General features: G+C 38.9%; 2 protein-coding genes across 8 annotated transcripts in view; both read left to right on the top strand.

Moving 5' to 3' along the window:
* The first annotated feature begins 577 nt into the window (after positions 1-577).
* On the top strand, positions 578-4438 carry coa8 (cytochrome c oxidase assembly factor 8). 2 transcript variants are annotated; one of them, XM_083892850.1, is made up of 6 exons: positions 578-607; positions 687-811; positions 1837-2034; positions 2873-2936; positions 3161-3251; positions 3727-4438. In XM_083892850.1, exons 2-6 carry the CDS (start codon positions 695-697, stop codon positions 3842-3844), a joined length of 588 nt encoding a protein of 195 aa, XP_083748976.1. In that variant the 5' UTR covers positions 578-607; positions 687-694; the 3' UTR covers positions 3845-4438. The 2 variants fall into 2 exon arrangements, with proteins under 2 accessions (XP_083748976.1, XP_083748975.1); XM_083892849.1 differs by having other exon boundaries at positions 593-811.
* A 974-nt stretch (positions 4439-5412) lies between these two features.
* klc1a (kinesin light chain 1a) overlaps positions 5413-17938 on the top strand; it is a gene marked incomplete at its 3' end in the record, with an annotated part of 40471 nt that continues 27945 nt past the window's right edge. For all 6 annotated transcript variants that reach the window (XM_083892105.1, XM_083892108.1, XM_083892104.1 and 3 more), the window contains exons 1-4: positions 5413-5780; positions 13498-13765; positions 15459-15689; positions 16024-16102. In XM_083892105.1, coding sequence (XP_083748231.1) covers positions 13499-13765; positions 15459-15689; positions 16024-16102 — 577 coding nt within the window. In that variant the 5' untranslated portion in view covers positions 5413-5780; position 13498. The remainder of the gene's footprint in view (positions 5781-13497; positions 13766-15458; positions 15690-16023; positions 16103-17938) is intronic.

The following is a 17938-nucleotide window of genomic DNA, read 5'->3' as shown; positions in this document are numbered from 1 at the left end:
CCAATTATATCATTAATAATTAGTTATATTAATACATGCGAGGGTAAAAACACATTTTGACGTGTTTTCGTAACGGATGATCAACTCGGCTGGTTCTCCGTGTTAAGTGTTGGTTGTCCAACGGTGGGTGCGCTCCATTTTGTCATGTCGCTGTACCGTTTGTCACGTAGCACCAACACTAGGCTGTACTGAATGTGTTTATTTATTATTTAACTATTTATTATTTAACTTATTTATCATTCTTTTTGATTCGGTATATATTGTCTACAGCCTTGTATATTTTATTTTTATTTATCTTTTTATGTATTAAATTTTTTTCCTACACTGTAAGAAAGTGTCAATACTAACATAAATTATTGTTATTATTATTATTATTTTTCTAATATCTTCATCATTTTGCTAAAGTAAATATATGAGTATTTACTTTCTCCATTGCGTATTCTGAGGAAAACAGCATCCCCGCCCGGCTGGTTTAATCTATCGGGACGGTGAGGTGAATGTTTTAAGCGCACCTATGTATTTTTCCTCTTGCCGGATCCACGTGACCGGAAGTGTTTGCTGTTTTGTTTTTTTCCGGCTCCGCAGACAGAGAAGGACATGAGCTGAAGTGTGTTCACATGTTTGTGTTCTGCTCAGTTCTGTTCGGGTTGTTTAACTGTGTTGTGTGTTCGTTTGTGTTGTCATAGATGTGACTATGAGTTCAGTGGTGATGAAGAGTTTGACAACATGGCGGAGTCTGAGAGCGAACGTTTTACCTTCAGCTGTAAAATGTCGCCTCTGCAGCAGCAAACAGGACACGACTAACAACAAGGTTTGTTACTCTACATGTTAATTATATTTAAATATATGTATATATATATATATATGTGTGTGTATGTATATATATATATGTATGTGTGTGTATGTGTATATATGTGTGTATATATATATATATACAAATTTTCCAAAGGATATTATATATTTTTGGTAAACTTTATAACTGTCATCTCAGTTTCTTAAATTAACCTAAAATGGCTAAGCTACGCAAAAACTTACAAATTTGTCCTTCGTGGCAGAAAACGACCACCTTACCAAAAACTGTTATAAAAACATTATATATTAATATTTTTTTCCACTTTAAACGAGTCCGTCTTTTAAAGCTACTTCAGCCTGAAATATACATATTAAAGAATAATATTTTGAAATTTTACCCCTTTTTAAGACCAGTTTGTATTCACAACTCTAACTCTCTTAAGCCATTTTGTCCGTGTTGAATGAATATAGCTCATATTTTCCAAAGGATATTTTATATTTTTGTTAAACTTTAGAACTGTCATCTCAGTTTCTTAAATTAGCCTAAAATGGCTAAGCTACGCAAAAACGTACACATTTGTTCCTTGTGGCAGAAAACGCTCACCTTCTCAAAAACTGTTATAAAAACATTATATATTAATATTTGTCTTTTAAAGCTACTTCAGCCTGAAATATACATATTAAAGAATAATATTTTTGAAATTTTACCCCTTTAAAGGCCAGTTTGTTTTCAAAACTCCACTGTTCTGTTATCTTTAAAAAAAACTACAATAACTCCTGTAAAATACAGTTCAAGGAGAGTTTGGTTATTATAATTTTAAGGCCCTAAGATGGCTCAATGATTGGCATAAACATTGATTTTAATTGCATTGTAGTTTAGTTTGTCTGCAGGGGCAGATTTACAATAAACTTACCGCATATGTGCCTCGGGCCAAAAATCGCCCCATTGAAAACCATTGAAAATACTATTTTTGATCACATATTTATTTTAACATTTCTTTATGTTAAAAGGTTAAAATGTTTTAACACTCTCGTCACACACAGTGGTCTAACTCCAGACCTGCACCGGACTCCACACACGACTGGATCGGTCCCCCGAACCCTCTGTCCAACCTGAGACCCATCGTCTACCACGTCCCCGAGGACGAGTCCCCGCTGCAGAGACGTCTGAGGACACTGAGGCAGGAGACGGAGGACTGGAACCATGAGTTCTGGACCAGGCAGAACATCACCTTCACCAAGGTGTGTCCCTGTGTCTCCTTCACACAGTCATTCATTTATTTATTCATTCATTTATTTAGAAAACACGTGTTTGTTCTTCTCAAGTTTGTTTCCTCGCGATGCTGTTACTTCACCAGCAGGAGGCAGCATCACACAACAGGACTTTAAGCTTCACAGCAAAGTGTTTATTATATTAAATGAAATTAAATTGTGATATTTGTTATATTTTATCATATAAAATGATGTTACCTTATAATATATTATATTGAATTGTTATATTATATCATGTTTTATTTGATTATATTAAATAATATTTTATTTTATTATATTAAATCATATTATATTACGTTATATTATATCATGTTATATTTGATTATATTAAATGATCTTATATTATATTATATTAAATGATGTTATATTGTATTAAATGATGTTATATTATGTTATATTGTATTATATTAAATTAAATTATGTTATATTATATCATGTTATATTTTATTATATAAAATTGTTATATTTTAATATGTTATATTATATTGAATTGTTATATTATATCATGTTATATTATATTAAGTTATATTATATCATGTTATATTTGATTATATTAAATTATGTTATATTACATTAAATTATATTATGTTATATTATATCATATATTTGATTATATTAAATTGTTATATTAAGTTATGTCATGTTGTTTTAAATGATGTTGTATTAAATTAAATTAAATTAAATTAAATTAAATTAAATTAAATTAAATTAAATTAAATTAAATTAAATTATACACACGTTTGTTTATGTATGTATGTGTTATCTCCAGAAACACTTGTCTAAAGTCACATTTGTCCTCTCTCTGCAGGAAAAGCGTGCGTTCATCACTTCACAGCTGAAGGACAAAGGCCTGGGTTTGCGTGATGAGAACGGTGAGAACACACACACACACACACACACACACACACCTGTGTTTTCTTTTTTAAATCCATCCTTTCATTGCTGCCAAAATAAAACACAAAACATTTAAATCACTTCACATTTTGGAAATACTAAACACACCGCGATAGAATTTGGAAGCAGATTTATAAGCAGATAAATCAAAATAAATGTGATTTTACTGGATTTATATGTCGTTTCTGTGTCTCTCCTTCAGGACGCCGTCGCTCCCTCGACTCTGAGGAAATGGCAAAGTTTTACAAGAACTTTCTGGACGAAAACAGAACTCGACACGCAAATTACAACAGGTGAGTTTGTTTTATGGCACAGCATCTGCCAGGGCGGGGGGGTTTGGGTGGGGTGGGTTAATCTCCCTCCACAGGAGTCGGGGTCTGTAAAACAATCTGTTTGTTTACTGATAAACAACCAACATCACAGCTGCTGCTCCTGCTCTCAGCTTCAGTTTGATTTCACAACTGTTTCCTTGTTTGTTTGAAATCTTTTATAAAAAGCTTTTAAAGTTCTAAACTCTTTATTTTCGCCTCAAAACAAAAGTCTTTCAGCTGCTTTTATTTTCATCTGAGAGTTGTAGGAATACATATTTTAAAGTTTATGTCCAGAAATTGAATAAAAGTGTTGATCAGGATTGTTTTGTATTAGTTTAGCCACTTTATTAGGTACACCTGCTCTGTTTATGTTGTTTCTTATCGTATATAAATGTAGATGTAGACTAAACCTGGTGTTTTTGTTTGATTTTAAGAAGCGTTTTCTTTTCATATTCAGGGAATGGTACAGAAGGAACTTCACCATCACTTTACTCATGGCTCGAGTCACTTTACGCAACATGTGGACAAACGTCAGACACAAGAAAACCAGATCTTCTTCTTCTTCTTCCTCATAATAACAACTCTTCAGCCTCTCTGTGTGTGGGTTTTCTGCCCTGATTTAATTTAATTTACCAAGAATTAGAAGAGCACTCGTATCTAATTCTTTATAAAAAAGAAAAATACTCTGAAATCTGTTTCCACCCCATTTTATTTCCTTTCAACTCCTTCATTCATTTTTCAGGGAACAGCACATATTTAATGAGCTGTTTATTCAATCGTTTGTTCTTAAATATTCTCATTTGTTCCCTGTGGTTGATTCAGTTAAATCCCCTCAGGTTTTTATGGAATATTTCCACTTTTCCCTCTGAGCTTAAATTCAATTCTACAGAAACATGAGTTACATCAGTGTTACAGACTCTTATTAAAGGCTCAGACAGAAGAGTTTCTACATTTCTAATCTCCTGACGAGGTCTCGACTCGTCCGTGTTTGTTTTCTCGATGCGACCGATTCTTACGTTTCAGGTCGGGGATCATTATGGGATGTCGTACGGCATAAAAGAGGAGGAGCCTCGCTCATTTTGAAAACAACAAGTACGAGAGAAAAGCATTTTAACAGAATAAACTGCTGTGAATGGTGTATATTTATCATTTTTGTGATTAAACATTTTGTTTAAATACAAGTTTGTTTTTTTATTTGTTAGTATTTATTAAACTAAGTCAATATCAAATAAGTAAATAAAATAAGATTTCAATTGACTGCATTTTAATGTATAATTAAGATATAAAATAAATAAAATATATATTAGTAAGTCATAATTAGCAGGTATTATGACTTAGTATCTCATAATTATGACTTAGTATCTTACAATAATGATTTAGTATCTCATAATAATAATTTAGTATATCATAATGACTTAGTATCTCACAATAATTAGTATCTCATAATCATTTTTTAGTATATCATAATAATTTAGTATCTCATAATAATTTAGTATATCATAATGACTTAGTATCTCATAATGACTCAGTATATCATAATAATGACTTAATATCTCATAATAATGACTTAGTATCTCATAATAATGACTTAGTATATCATAATGACTTAGTATATCATAATAATGACTTAGTATATCATAATAATGACTTAGTATATCATAATAATGACTTAGTATCTCATAATAACTTAATGTCTCATAATGACCTAGTATAACATAATTATGACAGTATCCCACAATAATGATTTAGTATCTCATAATAATAATTTAGTATCTCATAATTATGACTTAGTTTCTCATTATTATGACTTAATGTCTCATAATAATAACTTAATATCTATCATAATCATGAATTAGTATCTCATAATAATGACTTGGGTATGCATTATTTATTTCCATAAATAGATAACGTGTAATTAACAAACACATTAATTTGTTCATTAATTAATTAAATAAAGAAAATCTGTCTCCTTTGCAGAAACCACAGCTTCCTCTTTCACCCGGACAGAGGTGACGTCATCATTATCCAGGAGGAGGAGGGGAGGGGGGGGGGGGGGGGGGGTCGCACCAGGTGACGCCATTTTCACGCAGCGTCAGTCAGTCAGTCAGTGACTGGACCACCGGGCTGTCATCTCCATGGGCGGCCACTCTGCGGCTTCTTCTGCTCCCCTCTCCCCTCACGAAGCCGCTCTGCTGTCGGCGTTAGTTTCCCGGAGCAGTCGCTGTCACCATGGAGCCGCTGGAGCTCAGACCGAAGAGCGGAGCTGAAGCTAACCGCGTAGCTACGTAGCTCAGTGGACACCAGTGAACCGCGGCGGTCCGTGCAGTGGGGTTTCTGCGCCCGTTTGGAACCAAACCAACACTTGAATATTCGTATTTAAATATTCGGAACACTGACGGTAAAGGAGCGGCGCCCAACACCTCTGATTTGTCGTGATTTTTACCCGGGAGAAGGGACAAGGAAGCGGCGCAACAGTCCGGCTACTCCGGCAACGGATGTCCTGAGAGAACGGTAAGAATGGGCTCCGTGTATTTCTTGGAACGCGCTCTGAAGCTAATTAGCCTCTTTCTGACATGTTCGTATTGTGTAAATGTGTTTTTATATCTAAAGTGATATAATGTTAAAGGACACGTATTCCAGTGAATACATAATAAGCGGGAACACCGGTGTTGTGTAAATTATCTTTCCTCCACACGCTCTCGCTCCTCTGCGGCGGCTGGTGTTTACGTTCGCTGCGGGAATTAGACGCTGGGAGCACCGGAACTGTCACCGCGGGGCTAACGCCGAGTTAGCACGGTGACAGGAACGAGTCCAGGCCAACCGGTTTTTCTGGTCTGTGTGTTTGCGTGTGCGTGTGTCACGATACGTCACGATTCTCGGTAAACCGTTCACGATATGACGATAACCGACAACGATATTTAGCTTTTATTGATGATCCATTTTTTCCACATCTGTCAACTAAGTTTTTTTTTTGTTTATTTTCTAATAATTAAGCGTTTTGTGATTTTATTATGATTAATTATAATAATAATAATAATTATTATTTTTTAATTAGCTTCTCAATCATTTAGATTTGTGGACAAAACCAACATTCGGCAACGTTTTTTTCTAATATTTTGGAACAAACTGATCAAATAATCAAGAAAATAGCATATTAATTATTTAGATACTGGTCAAAATCACTAGATCGGATATTGGATAGATAAAAATATAAAATCCAATACAATCCAAAAAACATATGTATTGCATGCTTTGCTATACAGACTGTATACATTTAAATTTTACATTTAAAGGTGCATTATGTAATAAATCATAAAATCCTCCTAATATGTCACAGAGACTCAGGAATAATGTTCATAACAAACTGAACTCACCAACAACAACAGTACAGACAATATATTTGCATTAAAAAAAACATTTTGCAGACTGCAAATCATGTTTATGTTTTGAAATCATGTTTTGGCGTCATGTGGCGCCACCTACCGCCGTCTAACGATCATTGCAGTCAGTAGAGTCTCAGCTGCCGAGCAACCACGGGTTGCCAGTTAGGTCAGAAAACGAAACCTAAAAGACCTTGGTGTTTTGAATTTGAAAGTAGTAACTGTTTTTGGCCACATTCTTACATATGGCGCCTTTAAAAAGTCATAAATAGAGTCATGTTATGGGCTGTTTATTTCTTTGTTTTTAGTATTTGTCAGAGAATTATGTCTTTTGAAATAGCTTGAAGTGGCTCAAATATGTACATTTTCTTCGTAAACGCGAGTAGATTTCCTGCCCTAATTCTAGTACGGACAGTAACGCAGGGTTCACAGCTGAGAGGAGCAGCTTCAAGATGCATTCAAGAAACCCCTTAAATGTCATAAATAATAGGTTGTCATTTAACACAATACAAATACGCCCTTTATATCGATAGAGATTACAACTTTATTGATTTAGCAACGTTTTTGAAAGCTAGAAACAAACAAAAGTAAGAACAAGGAATGAAAGTACAATAATATTGGTATAAAGGGTCAGCATAACGGTCAGATAAATAAATAAATATAAAGACAAGGTCAGAGAAATGCTGACGTGACGGTGGGTGGAGGTCTGCTGGACGTCCTGGTCATTGACATTCAGGTCGGGTTGAGGGCTCTGAAAGGTGGCTGTGTTGAGGGGACAGTGGGGTCTCAGTGTGGGCGTCACAGCTGGAGGGGAAAAGAACAGACCTATTAAATATATGCCCACATTAATAATATCTTAGCTGCTTTATATTGCCTTTTTCTAACTCAAAAGATCTACGTTAACGCCCATGCACCAAAGCCCATAGAGAAAATCAGTGTTTTTAGCTCACGGCTACACAGGAGCTGCTGGCCTGCTGCTGCCTCGTGTGGCCACTTTGCGTCACTCGGGTTAATTCGAACAAAGGATTCTGAACGCCAAAGTTACGAAACAACATGTTTAATGTTTGCGATGGAGGCGGAAGTGGATCGACAACTGCTGTGTGCCGTGTCGTAAAATCGATGGTGTGGGGGGAGTGAGTGGTTTACACCTTAGTTTTTTTTAGTTAAATTGAGAGAATTAAGAAGTAAGATACTCAGTAGGTCCAGAGGCTTTTGTAAAGTGGCTAAAATACGACTGTATGTTTTTCCTAAAAAGGTCCCATATTATGCAAAATCAACTTTTTAATCATTTAAAGGTGCCATATGTAAGAATGTGGCCAAAAACGGTTACTACATTCAAATTCAAAATACAGAGGTCTTTTAGGTTTCGTTTTTTTGACGTAACTAGCAACCCGTGGTTGCTTGGTAGCTGAGACTCTACTGACTGCAATGATTGGTAGACGGCGGTAGGTGGCACCACATGACAAAACATGATTTGCAGTCTGCAAATGCAATGCAAATATTTTGTCTGTACTGTTGTTGTTGGCGAGTTCAGTTTGTTATATGAACATTATTCATGAGTCTCTGTGACATATTAGGAGGATTTTACAGCCAGTTGCTTTAGATTTATTACATAATGCACCTTTAAATCCTTATATAAAACATGCGACGTTGACTTCGGGACGTCGCAATGCGATAAATTCCTATAATCGTTGTCTCGCGGAGCTCCGCTTTGTCTGTAAAACATGCGAGAATGCTGGCGAGGAGGGCAGCGGTATCCGAAAACCCAGAAGTTCGCAAAGTTCGCGAAGTCCGCGAAAACATTCTATTCTTGGCTCCACAGTGCAGCACAGAGTCCTACACAAACTAGTCCTACACAAACTAGTAATACACTACACAAACTAGTCCTACACAAACTAGTCCTACACAAACCAAATGCTAACTGCTGTTAGCTCCCTGTAGCCTCAGTTGTGCGTCATCCTTATGGTATTTTGACCAAAGCATGTCACATACATGTTCATTATGACACCAGGGAACTAGGTTAACTTGGAGAAATTGGGTATAATATGAGTCCTTTAATTGTGAGCGAGTGCTAAACGTGTTCTGGACTCTTTCTAAAACATCTCCTGACCGCTGCTCCTTCACAAATATCTCGATCGATTCGACTTCAGACCACAGGCGCATTTTTAAATTTAAATTCCGGCAAAGCTAATAAATCCACGACGACCAAAAATATATGGGCTGTGGTTTTTAAATGGTGCGGTCACATATGGGTTTGATGATGAGCCTGAAGAGTGTGTGTGTGTGTTTTTGTTTGCCCTTCCCTGAAGTATTTAATGTTTAATCCACCCAAAGGAGACACTCTTGACAACCTGCGTGGCTCCGCCCCCCTCAGGCGAACAACCCCGCGCTCCCCTGACACGGCTTGTTGTCGTTGTTGCCTCACACTGATCCCAAAGGTTTTGTGTGTTGTTGACCTTATTTACTGGTGCGATAAAGCAAAGTAAATGGCCTGTTCTTTACGGCAGTTTGTTGTTGTTGTTGTTGTTGTTGTTGTGGTGATGGTCGCAGGTCTAGTCCTTTGATTAAAAGTCTGTTCAACAGAGCTAAACCTAACATAAACGTGTGTCTATGCTCGTATGAGTGCAAAGTAAATAGACTTGACTGAGATTTTCTTGTAGCGCTGCAGGGTGTCTGAGGAAGAAAAACAAGCTCCTGAAAGAAAATGTCCAGTTGTGTGTGTTTAACCCTCTGACATCCAGGCTACTACGGAGTAAGAAACAGTGGATTTTCAACAAAATATCTTCATTTTTGAGCCAAATAACATCATAATAACTCGATGACAACCCAGCTAATAGAGAATAGCTATTTTAAAGTCATCAAAGTCATTTTTATAATGAAAAAATGTCAAATACTTGATGCTTTGGTCAGAATAATACAAATACATTTAAGTTAACTCAGCACTCTGCATATAAATAGTTGAATAACTGAGAAAATAGTTGTCACTTAAAGGCGCCATATGTAAGAATGTGGCCAAAAACTGTTACTACATTCAAATTCAAAATACCGAGGTCTTTTAGGTTTCGTTTTCTGACGTAACTGGCAACCTGTAGTTGCTCTGCAGCTGAGACTCTACTGACTGCAATGTTTGGTAGACGGCGGTAGGTGGCGCCACATGACGCCAAAACATAAACATGGTTTGCAGTCTGCAAAATATATTTTTTAATGCAAATATTTTGTCTGTACTGTTGTTGTTGGTGAGTTCAGTTTGTTATATGAACATTATTCCTGAGTCTCTGTGACATATTAGGAGGATTTTATGGCTTTAGTTGATTTAGATTTATTACATAATGCAGCTTTAAACTTATAAAATGGCTGCAACGTTTGTTTTATGTGACCTGTCCGTTTAAGCTAGGTGTTCCTAATAAACTGGCTGTCATAAAGATGTTCACCAAAGCTTTATCTTCAGTACAGGATTTGTTGCGTACAATATATTCTGATTATCAATATTTAATATAACGCGCTGCATACGGTTGTTATGATTAATCCAGACTACATGACACAGGAATGAAGTCATTCTGTTTTCCTGAAGCTTTGTACTCCAACCACAGATGAGCTTCTGCCCAATAACCTTTCAGGTTTCAGGAAAGAAGGAAACAGTGGTGCGGTTTCTTCATTTGTATCACCCAGTTTGGTGGAAAATCAATTTTTCAGCAGATTTTCAGACTATTATGTGACCGTCACATAACCACGTTCTTCAGAAACTGATAAAATAAGAATTACTGTGAATTCTGGAGCAGGTAACGAGGCTTAACGTGTTCCTTGTACTGTCTGAAAGTTTGGTGAACACCTTTATCTGTGAATGGAGACTGCAAATGTAATCCCTCATTTATGAATACTGTACAGATTAACATCAGAGGCTTGAGAAATAAATCATTCCTCATTGTGTTTTCAGTGCAGTTGAGGGGGATTTGCTTTTAATGAAAATCACTTTATCTTCCCACGTTCCTCTTGGGCTTCCGTAGTTGGGACATTGTTTGAATCCAGGAGAAACTAAAGTTTCTCTCATTTTTCAGCTTCTTAAATGTGAATATTTTGTGGTTTCTTTGCTCCGTATTGCAAAACAAGACATTCGAGAACATCAAAATCTTCATTTCCAGGTTTAAGGAAAGACTAGACAACATTTTTCATAATTTTATGGACCAAATAATAACAAATTGCAGCTTTAATAACACCGCAAAAAACACCAAAATTCATCCTAAATCTGAATAACAATCCACAGTGACAATTTTAAACCAAAACGACACTGATAAAGGTACCTTTTCAGCTTCCTAAATGTGAACATTTTCTGGTTTCTTTGCTCTATATTGCATTCGAGAAAATATCAACATCATCATTTCCAGGTTTAGAGAAAGACTGGTCAACATTTTTCATAATTTTGGAACATTTTATGGACCGAACGACAACAAATTGCAGCCTTAATAACACCGCAAAAACACCAAAATTCACCCTGAATCTGAAATCCAATCCTCGGGGAGAATTTTAAACCAAAACAACACATATAAATTAGTGTCGTTCAAAAGATAAACGCGTGTTGGCACGTGACGCGTTTCCACGACGACTGACCGGAAAAAGACGTGCGTGACGTCACGTTTACGCGCCGCGACACCAGAGTCAAAGCACTGTTTACCAGTTAGCTCCGTTAGTTGCATTAGCTCCTTTAGCACCGTTAGCGTTAGCCTACAGTCAACTGTAGCGGTCTGTTTATTAAACGAAAAGAGCAGCGCTAAAAATACCTGTGTACTTCGTTTGTGTGCCACTGTTTTTAAAGTTTAGCGTTACTTCAGAGACTCGTTTTAACGATCGGGAGTCGCGTAAACATGACGTTACGCGTGTCTTTTTCCGGTCAGTCGTCATGGAAACACGCTGTGCGTTAACGTTGACGCCGTTAAACGCTGTTAACGTTTAACAGCACTAATATAAAGGTACTTTTTTTACAACGACCAACACATTTCTCTGATTTTTCAGCTTCTTAAATGTGAATATATAAATGTGATTTCTTTGAATTCCTTCCACAGACAGATTTGGGGAAACATGACTCAACATTTTTTTTGGACCCTCTCAGTGTGACTCAGCGTTTTTCCCTCCTCTGTCACTTCCACTTTCAAACCTCAGATGTGTTCATTGTTGCTCAGATTCACTCGGGCTGTGTCGTGACTCGTGACCCGTGACTCTCTCTGCTGTTTCCAGCCTCTTATCGTCGTCACATGATTCTCTCATTATGTCTTTTTAAAGAAAGAAATGCAAACGTGTGCAGAATAATGGCCTCAGTTCATGCATCAGTACAGCACCACCAGTGTTTTTCATCTTATTTAATGAGTTCTTTGTCGTTTAAAGCAAAACAAACTCAGAACTATTTTGACTTCATTCATAATTGAGACTTTGTTGGAGCCTTATTGGGACATGTGATCTCAGTGGGTGAAACTGTGTTGTTGTGGTTTAAAATTCAGATTTAGGATTAGTTTTGTTGTGGTTTTTAGGCTGAAACGTCATTGTTTGGGCCACAAAATGTCAGAAACCCAGAAATGATGATCCACGAACTAAAATCATTCCGTTTTAATGATTTTCCAGAATTTTTTTATACATGTAAGAAGCTTAATGAATTTAAATCTTAATTTACACTTCTCACTGTTGATCGATGTTCAGATTTAGTGATTTTCTTGTGCTTTTTCAGTCTTGTTAAGGCTGAAACTTCCATAAAATGTTGATAAGTGTTTCTCAAACCTCCAAATAATGATGTTCTGTTTTGTCCACAAACCAAAATCGTTCACTTTGAGCAAAGAAACCAGGAAAATGAGAAAAACCTGTTGTCATCAGTATGAAAAAGAGATTAATTAATCATCAAAATAGTTAATTAATAGACAGTAGACAAATACACATGCTCTGCTTAACCTGATTTAAAACAATACTAATTAAAAATGTCACTGGTGTTTTCCATCTCCATCTTCTCCTGCTGCTCCTCACAGCGTCGGCTTCCTGCTCTCTCCTGATTGGCTGTTGTGCTGGTTGCTGAGTCACATGGGGAAGATCTCCTCTGTAGAGATCTTCTCCTCAGCCTCAGTCACATCAGTCTTTTTTATTTTTAGTATTTTTCCTTTTTCAGTTTGACGTGAAATCAGAGGCAGCCTCAGCTCTGCTCAGTTCAGGGTCTCTGGAGTCTTCACCTTCACTGCTGTAGCACTGAGGTGTGGTGATGATGATGATGATGATGATGATGGTGGGCTTCAGAAAAACATGAAAGAAAATAGAGTGAATGTTAGTGCAGTCACACCCTGTACTCTGGTTTCACAGTGAAACTGTGGAGACGCTGCTGGAGGTTTCTTAGGCAGCTCAGTTCAGTCATAATCCTCTTAACTGTGTGTGTGTGTGTGTGTGTGTGTGTGTGTGTGTGTGTGTGTGTGTCAGTGGGAACAAAAGAACACGTATAATCCTGACAGGTTTGGCTCATATGTGCATATTAACGATGTATCATAAAACAATAATAAACTCATCCGTTTCCTTCCTTCCCTAATCGCCAAGGCTGCTTTAGAATCTGATTATGTGCGATAGACTGCGGCGACAAGAAGCTGCTGATTATGGGATATAAATTACACACAGGGACATTATTTTACCGCACTATTTAATTAGTGAGCGATTGTATTTAGTTTGTATGAGTTCAATAACCGTGATAAAGAAGAGTACAAGATGATGAAACAGGAAGTTCTGACGGCTGACTCGACATCCACAACTGCATGTTCTTGAGTTTTGTTGGACTGAATTGTCTGAAGTCTAAAGTCATTTTTTCTCCCCTCTGCTGTGAATGTGGGCAGGATGCGTGAGGACATGTCCACAATGGTGTGCGTGAAGGAGGAGGAGAACCCCGGGGAGAAGCTCTCCCAGGATGAGATCATCTCCCGGACCAAGCAGGTGATCCAGGGGCTGGACGCCCTGAAGCAGGAGCACCACTCCATCCTGGACGGCCTGCTGGGCACGCTGCGCTGCCTGAAGCAGGACGAGGAGGGCGTCCTGGTCGAGGAGAAGTCCCACATGATCCGCAAGTCCCTGGAGATGCTGGAGCTCGGGCTGAGCGAGGCACAGGTACGTTTCTGTGGGACTATAGTGGACTATCATGGACTATAGTGGACTATCATGGACTATAGTGGACTGTAGTTGACTATAGTGGACTGTAGTGGACTATCATGGACTATCATGGACTATAGTGGACTATCATGGACTATAGTGGACTGTAGTGGACTGTAGTGGACTATAGTGGACTATAGCGGACTGTAGTTGACTATCATGGACTATAGTGGACTGTAGTGGTCGTCATGCAGGACCATAGTGAACTGTAGTGGTTGTCACACGGGACTATAGTGCACAATAGTGGTCGTCATATGGGACTATAGTAGTGGGCTATAGTGGCGGTCGTCACGTGGGATTATAGTGGACTATGGTGGTCATCATGCGGGACTATAGTAGTGGTCGTCACGGGGGATTATAGTGGACTATGGTGGTCATCATGCGGGACTATAGTTGTGGTCGTCACGTGGGATTATAGAGGACTATGGTGGTCATCATGCGGGACTATAGTTGTGGTCGTCACGTGGGATTATAGAGGACTATGGTGGTCATCATGCGGGACTATAGTAGTGGTTGTCACGGGGGATTATAGTGGACTATAATAGTGGTCGTCACATGGGACTATAATAGTGGTCGTCACGCGGGATTATAGTGGACTATGGTAGTGGTCGTCACACGGGACTATAGTGGGCTATAGAGGTCGTAAAGCGGGACTATAGTGGAATATAGATGTGGTCGTCACTTGGGAATATAGTGGGCTATAGTGGTCGTAAAGCGGGACTATAGTGGAATATAGTAGTGGTCGTCATGCGGGACAAAAGCGGTCGTCACGCGGGACTATAGTAGTGGTCGTCACGCGGGACTATAGTGGACTATAGTAGTGGTCATCACGTGGGACTATAGTGGAATATAGTAGTGGTCGTCACATGGGACTATAGTGGAATATAGTAGTGGTCGTCATATGGGACTATAGTGGAATATAGTAGTGGTCGTCATGCGGGACTATAGTGATCGTCACGCGGGACTATAGTAGTGATCGTCACGCGGGACTATAGTAGTGGTCGTCACTCGGGACTATAGTGGACTATAGTAGTGGTCGTCACATGGGACTATAGTGGAATATTGTAGTGGTTGTCACATGGGACTATAGTGGAATATAGTAGTGTTCGTCATGCAGGACTATAGTGGAATATAGTAGTGGTCGTCACGTGGGACTATAGTGGAATATTGTAGTGGTTATCACATGGGACTATAGTGGAATATAGTAGTGTTCGTCATGCGGGGCTATAATGGACTATAGTGATCATCACGTGGGACTAAAGTAATGGTCGTCACGCGGGACTTTGGTAGTGGTCGTCACGTGGGACTATAGTGGACTATAGTAGTGGTCGTCACATGGGACTATAGTGGAATATAGTAGTGGTCGTCACATGGCGCTATAAAGGACTATAGTGGTCTTCACAGTGGACTATAATGGACTACAGTAGTGGTTGTCACGCGGGGCTATAATGGACTTTAGTGGTCGTCACAGTTGGACTATAGTAGTGGTCGTCACGCGTGACTGTAGTGGACTACAGTGGACTACAGTGGACTACAGTGGACTACAGTGGACTACAGTGGACTACAGTGGTTGTCACGCGGGACTATAGTGGACTTGCGTGAGCTGTTATCAGTATCAGCGTTGTTGACATGTGCCGTCGCCCTAAACCAGGTGATGATGGCGCTGTCGAGCCACCTGAGCTCCGTGGAGTCGGAGAAGCAGAAGCTGCGCTCTCAGGTCCGTCGGCTCTGTCAGGAGAACCAGTGGCTGAGGGACGAGCTGGCCGGGACGCAGCAGAAGCTGCAGAAGAGCGAGCAGAGCGTGGCACAGCTGGAGGAGGAGAAGAAGCACCTGGAGTTCATGAACCAGCTGAAGAAGTACGACGAGGACCTGTCGCCCTCTGTGAGTCCTCCACTTCTTCTTCTTCTTCTGCTAAACAAAGGAGTATTTGAGCTCCATGTGTAGCTGTTGGAGTTTGATACCTGACACTGAAAGGTGGATGAGCTGGTCGTTGTTTTGTTTTGTGCTGAGAGTAAACACAGAGGAGCAAACACCAACAACACCAATGACCTCAAAGTGCTTTGACACAGATTTGCCAGAGAACAAAGCGGCAGATGAGGTTCTTGCGTGGGTTTGGAAAACAACCATGTTCCCTCACTATTACCTCTTTGTCCCCCTCCTCCTCCTCCTCCTCTCCTTTCTCTCACTCCATCCTTTGCTCTTTCCTCTCTTTCAGGAGGAAAAGGACTCGGACTCCAGCAAAGAGAATCTGGACGATCTCTTTCCTGACGACCACGACGATCAAGCCCCAGGCAGTAAGTGTTCCTGCTGCGTACTCTACGTCCTACCTGATACCTCAGGGTTCAGTCTTAACTGTTCTCCACAGAAGCTTCACAACTTCTTTGACTGTTAGAAACATCTGAACGAATCAGGAAAAATCCAGACACAAAATAACCAGCAGGTGTTTGTTTCTCAGAGACAGACTTGGCTTTCATTAAACCTTTAATGCACTGCAGTGATTTCCCTTTTGGCTGCCAGCGACCGTTTGTCGGCCAATTTTAAATAACTAACAAATTACCAGCAGACTGGTTCACTCACACCAGTCTGAGTCAGACTCCAGCTCCTTTGTTTTAAAAGTTAACACCGCACACTCGCATGTACGAGCTGGAGGCCTCGGCTAAAGAGCTCTTCGTTCACTCTTGCGTACGCGTTACAAGTTGATAAAAGCAACTTTTCGGGCGTTTTTCTCGTCCAACATCGGTGGACTCTGCTTTAGCGCCAGTCGCAAACCGGCGGGAAGTAGAAATGCGATTTTAAATATTTTTAAATGCGCTAAACACCAGCACGTGAGAGCTAGTGACAGCGATGCAGGGCAACCGCGCGTTGAGCAGCAAACAAATAATGTTACCGTCGTTTCTGCTCATGAGGCAGAACAATGACATCGACAACACAACAACAAAAAACATGGCTGTTAAACTTTTTAACTTAAAACTTAAATATTAAGTAATATTCACAATATATTTGAATATTGTTAAATAAATTTGCTAATCTCATTTCTTTATATTCTTCTTAGTTTAAGTGAACCTCATAAAAACAGGAAAAGAAATTAATCCCATGGGATTAAAAAATCTTGGAATTTCAGTAAATTCTGATATTTAATTTAATTGAGAATTTAAGTTAGAATTCTGAGGGGAATAAGGCAGTTAATGAAATGAGATGAAAGACTATTTTTCTTAGATTCTAAGTGAAAATTCTCAAATTCTGAGATTAAAGTCAGAATTCTCAGTGTTAAAAAGCCAGTTACTCTCAGAATTTTGAGATTAAAAACCTTTTTTCTTCGATTCTTATATTTTATGTAGATTATTGTCAAATTCTGAGATTTAAGTTAGAATTTGTTTCTCAGAAATCTGCAATTTAAGTCAGAATTCTGACATTTTCTATCCTCAGAATGTGAGAATTCCCAAAATCTGTTTCACATGTGGCCCTAATCCTCTTCCAGAAACATTTTACTACCTTGTTTTTTCAGTAGCGCCCCCTCAGGTCAAACACCTAGCCTAGCGGGTCGAAATTTAGTTGCGCCAAATTTCACGAAATTTGGTAGGAACGTGGTTCGGCCCAAGAGGAACAAAAAATCGCATTGGGACCACGACCTCGACTCAACAGGAAGTCAGCCATTTTGGATTTGGTGTCCATCTTGGCGTTTTGCACATTTCACGAACTGAACGAACCCTAACCTAAAACAGGAAGTGCAAATTTAAATAATATAATTTTGACACTAATATCATGCAGCTACATGTGTGTGGTATGATTTAGATGTTTTAGCTGTTTTCCCGTCTCAGGCTGCAGCTCAGCGCTCACTGAACGAAATCTGTCATCTGTGCATTTTTTTTTCCTTCCATACAAATTTCAGGATGTGGCTCTTTGGTATTTCCCTCTTTCTTGACTCCGTTTGGTGGGTGTAATTTTGGTGGGTGTGGTCCAGACTTGTGTGTTTGGGCTGAAACGATGGTTTCAGTGTGTGCAGGTTGTCGAGCAGACGAAGCACAGCGCGTTTGAGTCAAAGAGAGGAATTTATTTTGATGTCTTTTTGATGTTAAAACTGGCTTCTTTGTTGTGTTTCTAGTGGGAGTGGACACAGGCTTTGCTCTCGT

Source organism: Microchirus variegatus, assembly GCF_963457635.1.
Source record: "Microchirus variegatus genome assembly, chromosome: 7".
Taxonomy (NCBI): Eukaryota; Metazoa; Chordata; class Actinopteri; order Pleuronectiformes; family Soleidae; genus Microchirus; species Microchirus variegatus.
This window is presented reverse-complemented; position numbering and strand designations above follow the sequence as displayed.

What these genes read in the sequence shown, in the direction of transcription:
- coa8 (XM_083892850.1), top strand. Translation starts at nt 695, where the DNA reads ATGAGTTCAGTGGTGATGAAGAGTTTGACAACATGGCGGAGTCTGAGA. An exon ending in GGGTTTGCGTGATGAGAACG is followed by an intron (nt 2,937 to 3,160) that starts GTGAGAACACAC and finishes TCTCTCCTTCAG; the next exon opens with GACGCCGTCGCTCCCTCGAC. An exon ending in CGACACGCAAATTACAACAG is followed by an intron (nt 3,252 to 3,726) that starts GTGAGTTTGTTT and finishes TTTCATATTCAG; the next exon opens with GGAATGGTACAGAAGGAACT.